Source organism: Chrysochloris asiatica, unplaced genomic scaffold (genome assembly GCF_000296735.1).
Source record: "Chrysochloris asiatica unplaced genomic scaffold, ChrAsi1.0 scaffold00211, whole genome shotgun sequence".
In the NCBI taxonomy this organism is placed as follows: domain Eukaryota; kingdom Metazoa; phylum Chordata; class Mammalia; order Afrosoricida; family Chrysochloridae; genus Chrysochloris; species Chrysochloris asiatica.
In genome coordinates, this window is record NW_006408729.1 from 2,131,522 (window position 1) to 2,147,693 (window position 16,172).

The following is a 16,172-nucleotide window of genomic DNA, read 5'->3' on the forward strand; positions in this document are numbered from 1 at the left end:
CCCAAAGCACTAGCCCTATGCAACTTTCAATAAATATTTACCTATAGAGTTGGATTATCTTCAGTTCTTAACAACTTTTTACAGAATCCAGTAGCAAGAGATCGAGCTTGATAAAGAAAATGTTCCTCTTACAACTCCAAAGAGGTTGAGTTTAAAACACACAGCAGATGGATGAGATTCACCTATCACTGTAGCACAGTACTCTACTTTAGGTTATGTGGATGTTCCAAAGAAGAATCCTTTTAGGAAGGGCTAACAGCACTACTACAAGGAGGAAAGAAAGCAAACTACTACATGTGTGAGCACAAGGACACGACTGATGGGTGTAACTCAATATATGTGAACTGTGTGTCTATGTATTTCTTTACAAATGAAAAAGGAATGGAGATAATCTATGCCGTTTCTGGGAGTGCCTAGCAAGCAAGCTAAATTGGTAGTGACGGCAGAATACTAAGATTCTATAATTAACCAGAGCTGCAAGGAACTATGTACTGTAGCTAGAGACAATTTGAAGAATGACAAAGAGAAATGTAAGGAGGATAAATAAAGCTATTATGGAATATGGCAGATTGTTGTGCTTCATAAAACTGTGTTACTGTTATTCAGTGCTTGAGCTTTTGATATTAGACTTACTGATCTAACAACATTGAAATAAAACGTCCCATCCCTTTAATCTTCTTACCTGTTTAGGTTGTTCTAATATTTGAAGGTACGGACCATCTGCTAAAAACAAAAACAACAAACAGAAACCAAAATAAACTGTGAGGCTTCTCAAATTCGGTATAAAATATAATAATAAAGCAAGTAAAAAACTAAAGTTATATTTCTCAATAGAAATTTCAATGAAACGCTCCAGCTAATTCCACAAGGGCCTAATTTCTCTTCCTCTTTTAAGATATTAAATTTACTCTTGTTTTAATAATAGTTTTGCACCTTTAGAGAGCCACCATACATAAATGTTTACTGAATGGTGAAGGCACATTACCTAATCCAACAAAAAGCATGATGGCAGACAGGAATTAATATATTCTAACTCAGCATCTTAATAACAACACAAAACCCAACAAACTCATTGCTGGTGATTCTGACTCATAGCCACCCTGTAAGACAGAAAAGTGCGGCCCCATACAGTTCCCAATGTTGTATATCCCGATGGGAGCAGATTGTCACATCTTTGTCTCATGGAGTAGATGGTAGGTTCAAACTACCAAGCTATCAATTAACAATTGAATGCTTTAACCACTGCACCTTGAGGGCTCCTTAAAATGACATAAACACCAATTAAAAGCATCTTGGGCATTATGTTACTGTCTTTTGTCTTCACATTATTAGACACTGATTTCCATTTTACATGCCTTCTCAAAGAGAATGTGATCAATGTGAAACCAGAAAGGCTTGAACTAGGGCCTGGAGATGTGCAACTGACCTTGACCTCAGGCTACCTGCTTTTCTTTACATTAAGTTTTTGGTTCCTTTTCCCTTACCTGAATCCATAACTACTACCTTTATTCCTTAACTGCCTAGCTTGTCCTCCCTCCTCATTTACATAAATTTGGTTTATCAGCCATGGTGGATTCTTACTAATCCAAACTTTTGACATTGATATGTCATTTAAAAAAAAATACTGTGTTCTCATATAAACCCTATCCTAAAACAGGACAAGCATTTTTATAAAACCCTGAAAATAACAATTTAGTTTAAGTTACACATATGCCAATCAATTAATGTAAAACTATAACAGAAAATAAAAGCATTGACCACATCTCAATTATATCTGACTTTGGAAATTCAAAGGAAAATCAGAACTTTTGAGAGCACAAATACAAATTTGTTGAATATGAAAAAGTCCCTAACTCCCCAGCTAGTTTTTATGTCAACAGTATAATAACCCACAACTCTGTAATAAATAAAGGCATGTGATGTTTCTCATTTGTTTGAATGTAAGTTAAGATATTAGGTACTAAAAAATTATAGAATATTTCTGTGTTCATTTTAATCTCCATTATCTTTCAGCTATAAGTTTATGACTTAATTTTTGTTGTTACTGCTGTTAGGTGCTGTTGAGTTGGTTGTGGCTCCAAGAGACCCTGTGTACAATAGATAGAAACACTGCCCAGCCCTGCACTGTTCTCACAATTGTTGCTGCATTTGAGCTCATTGTTGCAGTCATTGTGAATACTCTCAACCCCTTAAAGAAAAATAAGTGTTATTACTTTAAATACATAAATTTAAGAGGAGACACACCTTCAGGCTGAAATTAAAAATAAATAATAACAAAAAATAATTCATTTTTGTCTTTTCAGTGTTATGATGAATTAGGATAAGGCTAGAAGACCGTAGGAAAAAAATGTATAATTATTTCCTGTTACTCTTCATGAATTTCATAGGTATGTCGGGTGAAAAGTGGGAAGTAACTGGCCAATGTAGCATAATTTTGGTAAATAAGTCATTCCTGGAAACTTTAAACTGCTTTAAGAAGAGAAAACTGCAATGAAAAAATTCTAATAAAAATGGCTATTATTAAATTTTTTATAAAGAACAAGCCAACTTAGAAATAAAAATATTTAAACACTACCACTATACAACCTTGCTTGGTAAATAGGAGGAAGATCCTCAAAGAAGTGGGCTGACATAGTGACTGCAACATTGCTCAATACAGCAGAGTTTATAAGGATGGTGCAAGGCAAGGCAGAGTTCTAGTCTGTGGTACTCAGGGCTAGTATGAGTCAGAACTGACTTAATGGCACATGACAACAACAATATACAAGTTATGGAGCCCTGGTGGTACAGTGATTAAAGATTTGGCTGCTAATGAAAAGGTCAGCAGTTCAAACCCATCTGCCTCTCTGTGGAAGGAAACACATGGTGATTTGTTCCAGGAAAGATTTCAGTTTAGGAAACCCTGTGGGGCAGTTCTACTCTGTCACACTGGGTTGCTATGACTTCAATCAATTGGACAGAGCTCAATATGTAATCCATGTGGCAATATAACCCAGATCACTCATAAAAACATCCTCTCTGTAATGCTAAATGTTTATCAAGAGGGCAGCCTTCTAAGAAAGCAACATTTGGAAAAGAGGTCATGGGAAATATAAAGGAGTTGGAACATGTTTATAGTAAAGAAGTTAGGCACTTGAAGTTTGGCATTCACAGGCATTAAATAGAAACGTATACAGTTCCTGAGGGCAGAATCCAGTTCTTATCATTTAAATATGGCGTTAATACTAAGAAAAAGAATTTGGACCCCAAGGGGTGAAAAATGTTCACAGGAAGCACAAAAGTTACTAAGACATTTTACTTGCACACAGGAAGCCGACCTAGAGCTCGAATTGAGTAGTACTTTACAAGATAATCTCAGATATGATAGCCTAAAATATGTATTTGTGGGGTAAACAGAGAAAGGCCTCAGCAATACAACTTACACCAGTGAAGATGAAACTACACCAAATATATTTTTTCCCTTTCCATAAAGTCACAGAAATACTATAAGTAAAAATGTAGAAAAGCCTTCTGGGCTTAAAAAAAAAAGTACAAAAGTAGCAACAGTAGCTTTACAGGAGAATGATACAAACTGGATAAGCCTCCCAAGGTGGACAAGCAAATCCAAGATAAATAAAACAGCTTAATGTCTCACTTCAGTGATTACCAAACTCCCTGTTAAGTTACTACCGCCACAATTCACTCACAATATTTGAACATCGGTTAAATCTCACTGGTCATGTGCAGACCTAAACAGAACATATCACACAGCTTGTGAAGCTGCTGTGAAGTGCCTTTGAGTTGGTTCCGACCCACAGCAACCCTGTATAGGATTTCTGAGGAGTGGCTGGTGAGCTTGAACCATCGACTTTGCAGTTCAAACGACTTTGCAATCCAGCGCATTAACCCACAGCGCCACACCAGCAGTCCACCACACAGCTTACATATAAACACATAATTAAATGAAACTAAGGGAGTCGATTCTTTTTTTTTTTTGATAATCCATGTAATTTGTGAATCAGAATAATACAGTCATGTTAGGAAAGATTAAAAAGGATTATTACCACGAATTTTATTTATCTGGTCAGAATATAAAGCCAAAGATTTCTTTAAAAGATGGTTTTCCTACTGAGAAGGTTTTTGTAGTTTTTGTACACTTGGTTACCCTACTGCCTGGCACACAACAGGCCCCTAGATTCAAATAAACAAACAACTTTGGAATAGAAGTAAAGAGTGGAGACTAACTTACGTGAATCTGGAAGTTAAAGTGAACCCAGGGAAAATAAGATTGAAAACAAGGAAAATCCTTATATTGCTAATAAAGAGTTTGGCATCAGAGTAAAGAAATTTTTTCTGAACTCTCCTAGCAAATATCTGTCCTTGCAAATGTTAGCAATGAGTCATTCAGTGAATAAGTGAAGAGAAACATTTTTGTGCAAATATTTTCAAGAAAATATATTGAAAGATTGGTTTGTAAGCCATAAATTATCACCTGTTTTCTAAATACATCACTGAATTTCTAAAAGAGAATATTTGCAAATTCTAAATTTAAAGAATAGAAAACAACAGGACAACAGGAATGAAGAGTTTTCTTACCTGTTGGTAGTGGCATTTCTGGTTGAAATAAATCTGGATTAAACATTGTATGAGTTAGTGGATCCAAATGAAACATCTGTAAAGAAGAAAATTAAAATATTTTATTATTTTTCAAGCATTGCATTAAAATTAAAATTTGGAATACCCAAAACATAATTACAAGAACCAAAACTACAGTAAAAAACAAAAAATTGAAAATATTTCAACTTTAGTTAGGTTCTCATATATGCTTAAATTTACATAGGGTTGGGTTATGTTTATGTAACAAAGAGATTTGAGAAGAATAATCTAGTTATAAAGTCCACAGAGGTAAGGGCTTGGTTTATCTTACTTATTAATTTATCTTCTGGACCAAGTGTATGCTATCAGAGTGGTTGTTAGGTGCTGCTGAGTCGATGCTGACTCATAGCAACCCTGTGTACAACAAAATGAAACATTGCCTTGGTCCTGCTATCAGAATGGATAATTGATAAATATTTGTTGAATGAAAGATTTGAAGTGTGTCCTCTTTTAAAAACATAACGCTGTATTAAATCCAAAGCCCCTTATAACAAGCATGTGAATATAATGCTGTAAATCTATATAACTCTTTTATGGTAGTAAATACATGTTACTGTAGCCACCCAACTTCAAGATCTAAAAGAAAGAGACAACAGTTCTGGAATAATTTAAGCTGGAATGGGTAGTGAGTAATAGGGAATGTGACAACAAAATCAGGAGTTGGAATATTGTAAGGAAGGGATCACAAACCAAGGAATGAAGTGATGTCTACAAGCTGAAAAAGGCAGGGAACAGAGCCTCGAGAAGAAATGCAACCTTTACAATGAATTTAGAATTATGACCTCCAGTATTGTAGAAGAATAAATTTGTGTTTTTGCATTAAGTAACTAAATATGTGGAAATTTATTACAGCAGCAACTGCTAACTAATACAGTGGGCATGAAATACATTTTGTGGAATTTAAGTCTATCTTGATAACTACTGATAATTACTTATCTCAAGAGCAAAGTTCCCTTTCCACTTGGTTCATTTAGGACTTTAAATTCCTATTTCTGAACTTGCTATCTGCTTCAGTCTAAATAAATTTTTGAAATGTCTATGAATGGCTTAGAAATCAACAATGCATCACTCTTTTATAATGAGCTAATAATAAGTGTGTTGGAACTTGTATTAAAATAAACAAGTAACCAGTAGCACAATTTATCTCCTTGTCTTTATTAATAAATTATTGGCAGTCTTGAACATCTAAGAACCTAGCATCCATTGTCAAATCAATAATTTTTTTTTAGGGTTTAAATAAATTAATAATACTTCAAATTCAATTATAGGAGGTATAAAGTCCTGGTGTAACTCTCTAAGATAAGCACTGAACTTCGAATCACAAGGTCCGTGGTTCAAACCCACCAGCCACTCTGCAGAAGAAAGATGAGGCTTTCTGCTCCCATGAAGATTTAAAAAGCATCAGAAACCCTATACAGAGTTGCTGTGAGTTGGAACCAACTCTACAGCACTTAATAACAACAAGCTAACCAAAAGGTTTGTAGTTCAAACACACAAGTTGTTTCTTGGAAAGCCTATATGGGGTTGCTATGAGTAGGAACCGACTCAATGACACTTAACAACACAAACTCTATAAGTTTGCTCTGTTTGAGTTAAGAGTAAAAATTCATTGATACTATCCATGGTTCACTGAACAGGAAATACAAGGAAAAATAATAATCAGTTACTGTTAAAAAGGTTTCCACCTTATAGAGAATATTCACCAGTTAAAGAGCAGAAAGATGACCTAGCAGAAAATCTCCTTCCTTATGGACCTGCAGGAGGCTAAAATGAATGGTTAGAAGGCCAAAGCATTTATATCAACAGGAGAGGGAGAGAGAAAGAAACATCTTTTTTAAAAACAAAGAAAAAAGAAACTGTGTTGTGGGGCAGCTTGCATTAATTATTATATCAGGGTTGGAGAGAAAACTTCAGAATATACTAAAACATTGAGAAGAATATGTAAACTTTAGGAAATACTAACCATGCAGCTCAAAGCAAGGGCCAGACAAAAAATATTTCAAGGTCTTCTATCAAGAGTAGAAAATCAGAACACGCTCCACCCCTGTTGTTGATGATCACAAAAATGCCACATAAAAAAAAAAAAAAAACACTTTCGAGATGAGTGTTTTCAGCATGTTTTACTCTTGTGTGGCACAAATGGCCATCTCTTGCTGATAAGATTTCCTGTGCATAGACAGGAAAGCATGGTTTAAAACCAAGCAGAAACAACCCTCATGCTGGCCAGAGTTTGCTTTAATTGTTAGAGATAACATATAAAAGTGAAAGGTAAAACAAAGGTTTTTGACATCATGAATAGTCAAATGTCTTTCACAATGCAATCAGAAAATGCCTGTAGATTTATCCCTTTTCACTACCGTTACCAAAAAAAACCCCCTAAATCAGAAAGAAGCATTTCAATGTTAAAGGCAATGCACAGGCATTTCTTCTAAATCAACTAGAATATGACCAATAGTAATGAATGCTATGTAAGTTTATTTTGTTTACAGAAACCATACTAGAACCCTTAAAAAGTATTTCACTTTTGCTTTTATTTTCTAACTGATTCTGTGCATGTGTGAGATTGGGAAATGTATTCTTTTCAGGCTTGCTGCTAAGATTTAAGTGTTATCACTATGAATACTGAATCAGGGTGTTTTGGAACCTAATGTTCCTCTCCCTAAAATGCCTCTTTCCCTCTCTAGTCTAGCAAACAACATCTTCCAAAACGCAGCTTAAGTAAACCTTCTACGGAGAGTCTTCCTTATGCCTACTCTTCCCCCTGGCAGGATCACATGATTTCTTTCAACATTTCTGTTTCACTTTATACAGACCACTGCATTTATCACCATGTAGAAATTATCTCTGTCTGTATCCTGGTGTGGTGCTGTAGGATAAGCATTGGACTGCTAACTGTAGGACTGTCTGTTCAAGCCCACCAGCTGCTCCTTGGAAACCCTTGGAAAGGACCGGGTCATTATGAGTCTGAACCAACTCATCAGCACTTATCAACATGACCCTCTCATTAGAATGGCAGCTTCCTGAAAGTAGGAATAAGTATGTATCACTTATTTTTGTTCTTCCACTAAGCCAAATTCTGGCATAGTAATGCTTCAATAAATAATTGATGAATGAATTAACCTTAGTGCTTAATATACTTCTTAAAATTATTTCATTACAATTTTAATGTTGCCATTGTAACTATCCTATTGTTATTTCCCAATAAGCTAATTCTGTCCCACACTGTATGTGCATAGTAGAGCTGCTCCGTAGCTTTTCCAGGATATGACCTATGGAAACATCTAGACCTGTCTACTGAGGTGCCTCTGTTTGGGTTCAAACTGCAAACCATTTGGCTAGTAGTGAAGCATATTTGTAGTGAAGTAGTCTCATCTTTCTCCTGAAGAATGACTGGTGGGTTTGAACCCTCAACCTTTCTGTTAGCAGTCTATCCTTAACATGTGTGTGAGTGTGTGTGTAGTCCTAATGTGGCACCTAGGAGTGCTGGTGTGGTGCTGTAGGATAAGAACTGGACTGATAACCTCAAGATTGGTGGTTCAAATAACACCAACTACTCGGAAGCCCTATACAGGTTCGCTATGAGTCAGAACCAACTCAACGACACTTAACAACAACAACTGAGTGGCACTGAAGGATAAGCACTGGACTGTTAACAGCAAGATCAAAGGTTCACACACAGCAGTCCTTCTTCGAAAACATTATAGAGGTTGCTATGAGTTGGAACCAACTAGATGGCACTTAACAACATACATATATACACCCACTGCCATCGGGAGCATAGTAATTTTGTAGAATAAGCACTGGACTGTTAACCACAAGGTCAGTGGGTCAAACTCACCAGTCACACCACAAGAAAAAGTTGAGGCTTTCTGCTCCAACAAAGATTTACAGCCCTGAAAACCCTATACAAGGTCAGTATGAGTAGAAATAGTACAACACACATGTTGTTGTTGTTAGGTGCCTTTGAGTCAGTTCCAACTCATCTTGACTTTATGCACAACTGAACGAAACACTGCTTGGTCCTGTACCATCCTCACAATTGTAGCAACGTGTGAGCCCATTGATGCTGCCACTTTGCCAATCCATCTCATTATAATATTTGACTCTGTCTTCTCGAGTTGACCTTTGAAATTTTCTGTTCAGTTCTTTTACCAATTCAATTCTTCCATTTGCTTTAGCATCTTTATGCTGGAGAGCAAGTTTCAGAGTCTCTTCTGACATCCATTTTGGTCTTTTTCTTCTTTCTTGTCTTCCTAATGAACTTTTACTTTCTTCATGTATGATGCTTTTGATGTCATCTCACAACTCTATTGGCCTTCAGTCTTGATAGTGTCTAATGCATCAAATCTGTTCTTCAGATGATTTCTAAATTTAGGTGGGTTATGGTCAAGGTCATATTTTGGCTCTTGTGGACTTGTTTCAATTTTCTTCATCATCAGCTTGAACTTGCATATGAGCAATTGATGCTCCAGGGCCTGCCCCTGGCCTTGTTTTGACTGAAGATATAGAGCTTTTCTACTGTCTCTTTCCATAGATGTTGTCAGTTTGATTTCTGTGCATGCCATCTGGTGAGGTCCATGAGCAGTCATCTTTTATGCTATTTAAAAAAGGTATTTGCAGTGAAGAAGTCATTAATTTTACAAAATTCTACTATGCAATCTCCAGCACTGTTTCTATCACCAAGGCCATATTTTCCAACTACTTATCCTTCCTCATTGTTTCTAACTTTTGCATTCCAATCACCAGTAATTATCAATATATCTTGATTACATGTTTGATCAATTTTGGACTGAAGATACTGATAGATTTCTTCCGTTTCACCATCACTGGCTTTAGTGGTTGGTGAATAAATTTGAATAATAGTGGTATTAACTGGTCCTCCTTGTAGGCGTATGGATATTATCCTATTGCAGATAGTGTTGTACTTCAAGACAGATCTTGGATATGTTCATTTTGATCATGAATGTGATGCCATTTCTCTTTAATTTGTTATTCCTGGCATAGTAAACCATGTGATTGTCAGATACAAAATGACCAATATTAGTCCGTTTCAGCTCACTAATGTCTATAATATCAATGTTTATGTGTTCATTTCATTATTTTTGACAACTTCCAATTTTTCCAGATTAATACTTTGTATACTCCATGTTCTGATTATTAATCGATGTTTGCAGACGTTTCTCCTCATTTTGAGTTGTACCTCATCAGAAAATGAAGGTCCCAAAAGCTTTACTCCATTTGTATCATCATGGTCAAGTCTACTTTGAGGAGACAGTTCTTTCCCAGTTATATTTTGAATGCCTTTCAACATGAGGGGCTCATATTCTGGCACTGTATCTAATAATATTCCAGTGCTATTCATAATGTTTCAATATTCAATATGCCCATTGCCATTGTGTTGATTCTGACTCATAGGTTTCCAAGACTGTAAATCTTTATGGGAGTAGAGAGTCTCATCTTTTTCCTGTGCAGCAGATGGTGAATTTGAATGACCAATCCTGTGGTTACAGCCCAATGCCTAACCCACAACAACACTGGGACTCTTTGATAAATAAATATAAACATATGTATACACACACACACACACACACATATATATAATTTATAAACCGGTTGTCATCTAGGTAATACTGGTTCATGGCAAACATGTGTCAGAGCAGTACTGAGCTCCAAAAGGTATTTAACAATGTGATCTTTTGGAAGCAAATTGCCAGGCCTTTCTTCCAAGGTACCTCTGAGTGGATGTGCACCACAAAGTTTCTAGTTAGTAGCCCAGTGTTTAGCTATCTGTGCCATTCAGGGACTCCTTTTACATTTATATATGTATACTTACAAATGCAGGTGGTGGTGTGCCATGGAGTAGGTTTTGACTCACAGAGACCCTGTATAGGGTTTCCAAGGCTATGATTCTTTACAGGAGCAGAAAGCCTCATCTTTCTGCCATGGAACAGCTAGTGGTTTCGAACTGCTGACCTTGAGGTTAGCAGCCCAACTTGTAACCACTACACTACCAGAGCTCATTTGTAAATGGAGGAGAGAAGCTAAATATCAATAGCCAGCAAATTTATGTGAAGGTTTGTTGAACTATTCAAAATTTCTGCAGGCTTGTAATGTTGAAAAAAAAAAAAAAAGTTGGAGAAAAACAAAAAAACAGTGTTCCTTTATTCTGCTGGTATAATGAAGTTTTTTGTTCCAAGGAATCCCTGGGTTAACCATGCTTAGTGGCTAACTGAAAAGTTGGAGACTTGAGCCCACCGAAAGGTAACTTGGAAGAAAGACTGAGCTATCTGTGTTTTAAAAATCAGTCACTGAAAACTCTTCTATACTCTCATATATATGGTCATCCTGACTCAGAAATGACTCAATAATAATTTTTAAAATAAAATACTCTCACAATTCACATTCATTATCCACTGAGACTTTTCAACATCCCAATGAATAGGGTCCGTGGGTAGTATAAATGGTTAAATACTCAGTAATACAAATGTTAAGTAGTTAGAATCCATCTAGAGGTGCTTCAGAAGAAAGGCCTGGCTATTAACTTCTGAAAGGTCACACCACTGAAAACCCTCTGCGCTGTTCTACATGGAAACATGAGGCTGCCATGAGGCAGAACTAACTGAATATCAATTGGTTTTTGTGAGTGGAGGGGTTAGGATTCTTAGTTTACAAATGAGAAAAAGTGAGGATGTTGGGGTCTGGTGACTGCAGGTTGAAGAGTTGGTAAGCAGCAGTTAGCACTTGAAAGATTTTCAGATTCTAAATCACATAGGGTTTTTTTTCCCCTATATCCATCTGTCTCCCCATTAGATGAACTTTAAGTATATACTTTAAGGGGCTATTTTTGATCAGCAACATATATAAAGTTATGCAACAATTTGTGTGATGACAGGATTTAAGTTACTCATTTTATGTGACATGTCCTCTGTGACCTCACTTGGGTGGGTGGGTGGAATCATGGAGCCAAATAAAACTAATGACTTTTAACTAATTTTAGAGTTTAACTGATAATAAATTACTTATGTTGTCTCTAGAATGAATACTCAACTCCCCCAAAAACCAAACATGCTGCCGTTGAACAGTTCATAGGGACCCTATATCATGTTTCCAAGGCTGTAAATCTTTATGGGAGCAGAAAGCCTCATCTTTCTCCTGAGAGTAGCTAGTGGGTTTGAACTCCAACCTTGAGGTTGCAGTCCAGTGCTTATCCTATAGCATAGCCACTGGGGCTCCAGAAATATGAAGTTATATAAAATTATAAATGCGATTATAGTATATGATAACTTACTTGTTCATGCCCTATCATATATGGATCGTCTTCTGCCATTCTGGAGCTGTATATTAAAACAAGACAAAACTGTAAGCCTGGAATTAACCTTGAAAATTCCATCACCATTCCCATTTTCATGCAAGACTAAACTGTATCTGTTCTAGCAGACTACATACAATCCTTAAAAAAAGACTTTCAGAAGAAGACATGTTGTAGTTCCTGTTTGGTATCTAACTCTTGATTTTCTTGCATAATCAAAAAAACAAAAACAAAAACAAAAACCCAAACTATTTATATATAACCCCAAACCCCCACATTAAACTCACAAAAGTATCTTGGAGTTTAGTGTAAACTGGTCTCCAGTTTCTGGATAAAAATGAGGTATGCTTGGATTTTTATAAGCTGCTTTTAATTACTCTCTAGACTTCAAGGAAGGAGCCCTGGTGGCACTGTGGGTTAGGTGTTGGGCTGCTAATCAAAAGGTTGGCAGAGTTCAAACCCACAAATGCTGCTCCTCGGGAAAAGATGAGGCTATCTGCTCCTGGAAAGATTCATAGTCTTGGGATGCTATATGGGTTGCTATTAGTCAGAATGGACTTTGATGGCATTAAGTAGACGAGGGAGACTTCAAGGATATACAACGTTACTTTCTATCTGTGATAGTCCCAGAACTGTCTCCATGCTTTCCACAAGCCATTCAAATTGAGAAGTTCAGAAGGAATCCTTGTACTGTAAGAAATGCCTGATAAGCACTTGACATAGTACAAGGGCTGGAATAATCCAGTCTTCTAGTGCATTTCATTGAGTCAGGCCATTTCCTACCACTTTAAGTGATGTATAGAAACCTCATAGTTTAAAAAAGCAATTAAAAAATGTAAATAAGAGCCCTTCTTATCAAGGATACAGTCCCAGATTTAATCAACCCAGCCATATACTTACCCACTATAGGCTCTAGCAATCCTCTATTACCCAGAAGACCCTGAGTAATTATTATATCTGAATCACATACCATTTTAGATGCATTTGCTTAAGAATGCTGTTGTTATGTGCCATGGAGTCGGTTCCGACTCATACTAACCCTGTGCAGGGTTTCTGAGGCTGTAAATCTTTACGGGAGCAAAACGCCTCATCTTTCTCCCGTGGAACAGCTGGTAGTTTCAAACTGCTGACCCTGAGGAGAGCAGCCCGATTCGTAACCACTACGCTACCAGAGTTCCTTTTGCTTAAGAATACCTTATCATTATTTTATATATTGTTAAGTTGTTGTTAAGTGCCTTCGAGTCGGTTCCAACCCATAGCGACCCTGTACAGGGTTTCCGAGGGTGTAAATCCTTACGGGAGTAGAAAGCCTCATCTTTCTCCCGCGGAGCAGCTGGTAGTTTAGAACTGCTGACCTTAAGGTTCGCAGTTGTTGTTAAGTGCCTTCGAAGTTGTTGTTAAGTGCCTTCGAGTCGGTTCCGACCCATAGCGACCCTGTACAGGGTTTCCGAGGGTGTAAATCCTTACGGGAGTAGAAAGCCTCATCTTTCTCCCGCGGAGCAGCTGGTAGTTTCGAACTGCTGACCTTAACTTCGCAGCCTGATTCGTAACCACTACGCTACCAGAGCTCCTATATATATTTTATATATAGGCTAATTTATTTAAATCAAACCTTAGATAGGTGACATGAAAAATTATAAGATGAAAAAAAAATGCTGAAAGCAAGATTAATTCCTGAGACAAATTTTTCCTTCCCTCCCTCCCCCTGGTCTCTTTGCATAAAGTCTGTAAATCACTCATAAGCACTTGGGACTATGGCTGAGAATGATAGCTATCCACCAGACTTATCCCTTGCCATAGTAATAGAGCTGTAGCTGAAACATGACTTCAGCAGGGTTATTCCATACTCTTGCTTGGACTACAGATGACCATTATAGACTAAATTCTTGCCAGAGGAGTGTCTGAACTGTTGTGTGTCACATCCACCTCTGGGTTTAAAGCCCTCAACATGTTTCCGCCATGTTTTTGTTTTTTTCCTCTCTCTTGCTGGTTAAAATTCAGACATGGAAAAGACCCTGCTTCTACCATGTAGATGATGATAAATGGCCTAACCAATGGCAGATCCATAAATGGAAGGATTCTGCATCCTTCAATGACATGAGAGGGCAGAGCTGCCCTAACCACCTAAACAGTTCACACTAATGGTGAGGTGAGAAAGAAAGAAACTTCTTTGCTCTTTAATTCAATATATTGTTTAGTCTCTTTTTAAACAGTTTAGCTGTCACCCTAATGAGAATATCACCTATAACTGCAATCAGCACAACAGCATCCAAAGACAAACCAGATTCCAGTGAAATCTCTTCTTGTTAAAACCTGTGTGGCTTGTGATGAAGGAGAAAGCCTCATGAGGACTCCTAGTAGGCCAGATAGCAGTGTCCAACTTTAACAAAAGGGGAAAGGGAAGCTCTGACTATCACAGAACAGTTAAGTTCATGTTGAGTCACAATAAAATATTTGCTAAAATATAGAGACCCTAGGTGTTGGGCTGCTAACCAAGGCTTGCTGTTCAAACTCACCAATTGCTCCAAAGGAGAAAGATGAGGCTGTCTGCTCCTGTAGAGATTAACAGTCTCAGAAACCCTATGTAGGATCAACATGAACTGAAACCAATTCAATGACAGTGGGCTTGATTTGGTTTTGGTTTGGGGGCTCAGTGGTAGAATTCTAGCCTTCCATATCGGACACCTGGGTTCAAATTCTAAGTTCAACGCATTTTTGTGTTAATATGATGCCGAACAGGTTTCAGTGTAACTTCCAGACAAGAATGAACTAGGAAGAAAGCCTTGGAGATCTACTTCTAAAAATCAACCAATGAAAACCTTAAAGATCACAACAGTCTAATCTGCAACTAACCAAGGGGATGGATCAGGACTGGACAGCATTTTTTTCTATTGTGAATGGGGTTGCCATGAGTCAAGAGCCAATGCAACAATAACTAACAACTGAAGATATATAAACAGCTGCACTTCCTTGCTAGAACAAATCTTAATTAAGACAAACAGCCAAGGGAGAAATTAATCCATTAAAAATTCAAGAGTACTGACACTTGCTGGCTGTGTGATCTTAGATAAACAAATGAATGTAAGTGGTCTTTAGTTCCTCACTGCCTTCCTTATCTAGTGCTGCTATTACATAAATGCCATAAGTGGATGGCCTTAACAAACAGAAGTTTATTCTATCAAATTCAGAGTGCCGGCTCTAGAAGGCTTTTTCTCTTTGTCAGCTCTGGAGAAAGGTCCTTGTGTTCTTTTGATATCGGTAAGTCCAGCATTCACTGGAGATCTTCATGCATCTTGGCATCAATCTTTCTCCAATCCTGATGCCACATTCTTCTCAAACTTCTCATATTATTTGCTAAGCATACAGATTGCGTAAGTAGGGTCTAAGGATATAACTGTGACACACACTTCCTGATTTTAAATCACACAGTACCCCCTTTTCTGTTCGAATGACTGCCTCTTGGTCTATGTATAGGTTTGGCATGAGCACAATTAAGTGCTCTGGAATACCCCCTCTTTAAAATGTTATCAATAATTCATGATCCACACAAATGAATGCTTTTCCATAGCCAATAAAACACAAGTAAACACTTTTCTGGTATTCTCTGGCTTCAGCCAACATCCATTTGACATCATCTATGATATCCCTTATTCCATATCCTCTTCTAAATACAGCTTGAATTTCTGATGATTCCAGGTAGATGTACTGTTTCAACCAATTTTGAATTAATATAAAAGTAATAGCAACATTTTACTTGCTTGTAATATTAATGATGTTGTTTGATAATTTCTGCATTCTGTTGGATAGCCTTTCATTGAAATGGGCACAACTATGTTTCTCTTCTAGGTTGGCTAGATATTTATTTCCAACTGTCACACTCAATTTACCAGTAATCATCAATACCTCTCCACCCCTTGTCTGTCAGTTTGTCGTACTGTGGTGGCTTGTGAGTTGCTGTGATTCTGGAAGCTATGCCACCAGTATTTTAAATACCAGAAGGGTCACCCATGGTGGACAGGTTTCAGATGAGCTTCCAGATGAAGATGGACTAGGAAGAAGGAATGACGAACTACTTCTGAATATTTAGTCACTGAAAACACAAAAAAACACTGTCAGATACAGTGCCGGATAATGAGCCCCTCAGGTTAGAAGGCACTCAAAATGCGACTGGGGAAGAGTTGCCTCCTCAAAGTAGAGTTGACTGTGATGATGCGAATGGAGTAAAGCC

At 37.3% G+C, this 16,172-nt stretch overlaps 1 protein-coding gene across 1 annotated transcript in view; it reads right to left on the minus strand.

Annotated features, from left to right (window-relative positions):
- Positions 1 to 11,962, minus strand: part of NFKB1 (nuclear factor of kappa light polypeptide gene enhancer in B-cells 1) — a 162,481-nt gene extending 150,519 nt beyond the window's left edge. The window contains exons 1-3 of the mRNA XM_006872726.1: positions 11,924 to 11,962; positions 4,576 to 4,651; positions 683 to 723 (exon numbers count right to left, since the gene is read on the minus strand). Coding sequence (XP_006872788.1) covers positions 683 to 723; positions 4,576 to 4,651; positions 11,924 to 11,962 — 156 coding nt within the window. The remainder of the gene's footprint in view (positions 1 to 682; positions 724 to 4,575; positions 4,652 to 11,923) is intronic.
- Between the last annotated feature and the right edge of the window lie 4,210 nt (positions 11,963 to 16,172).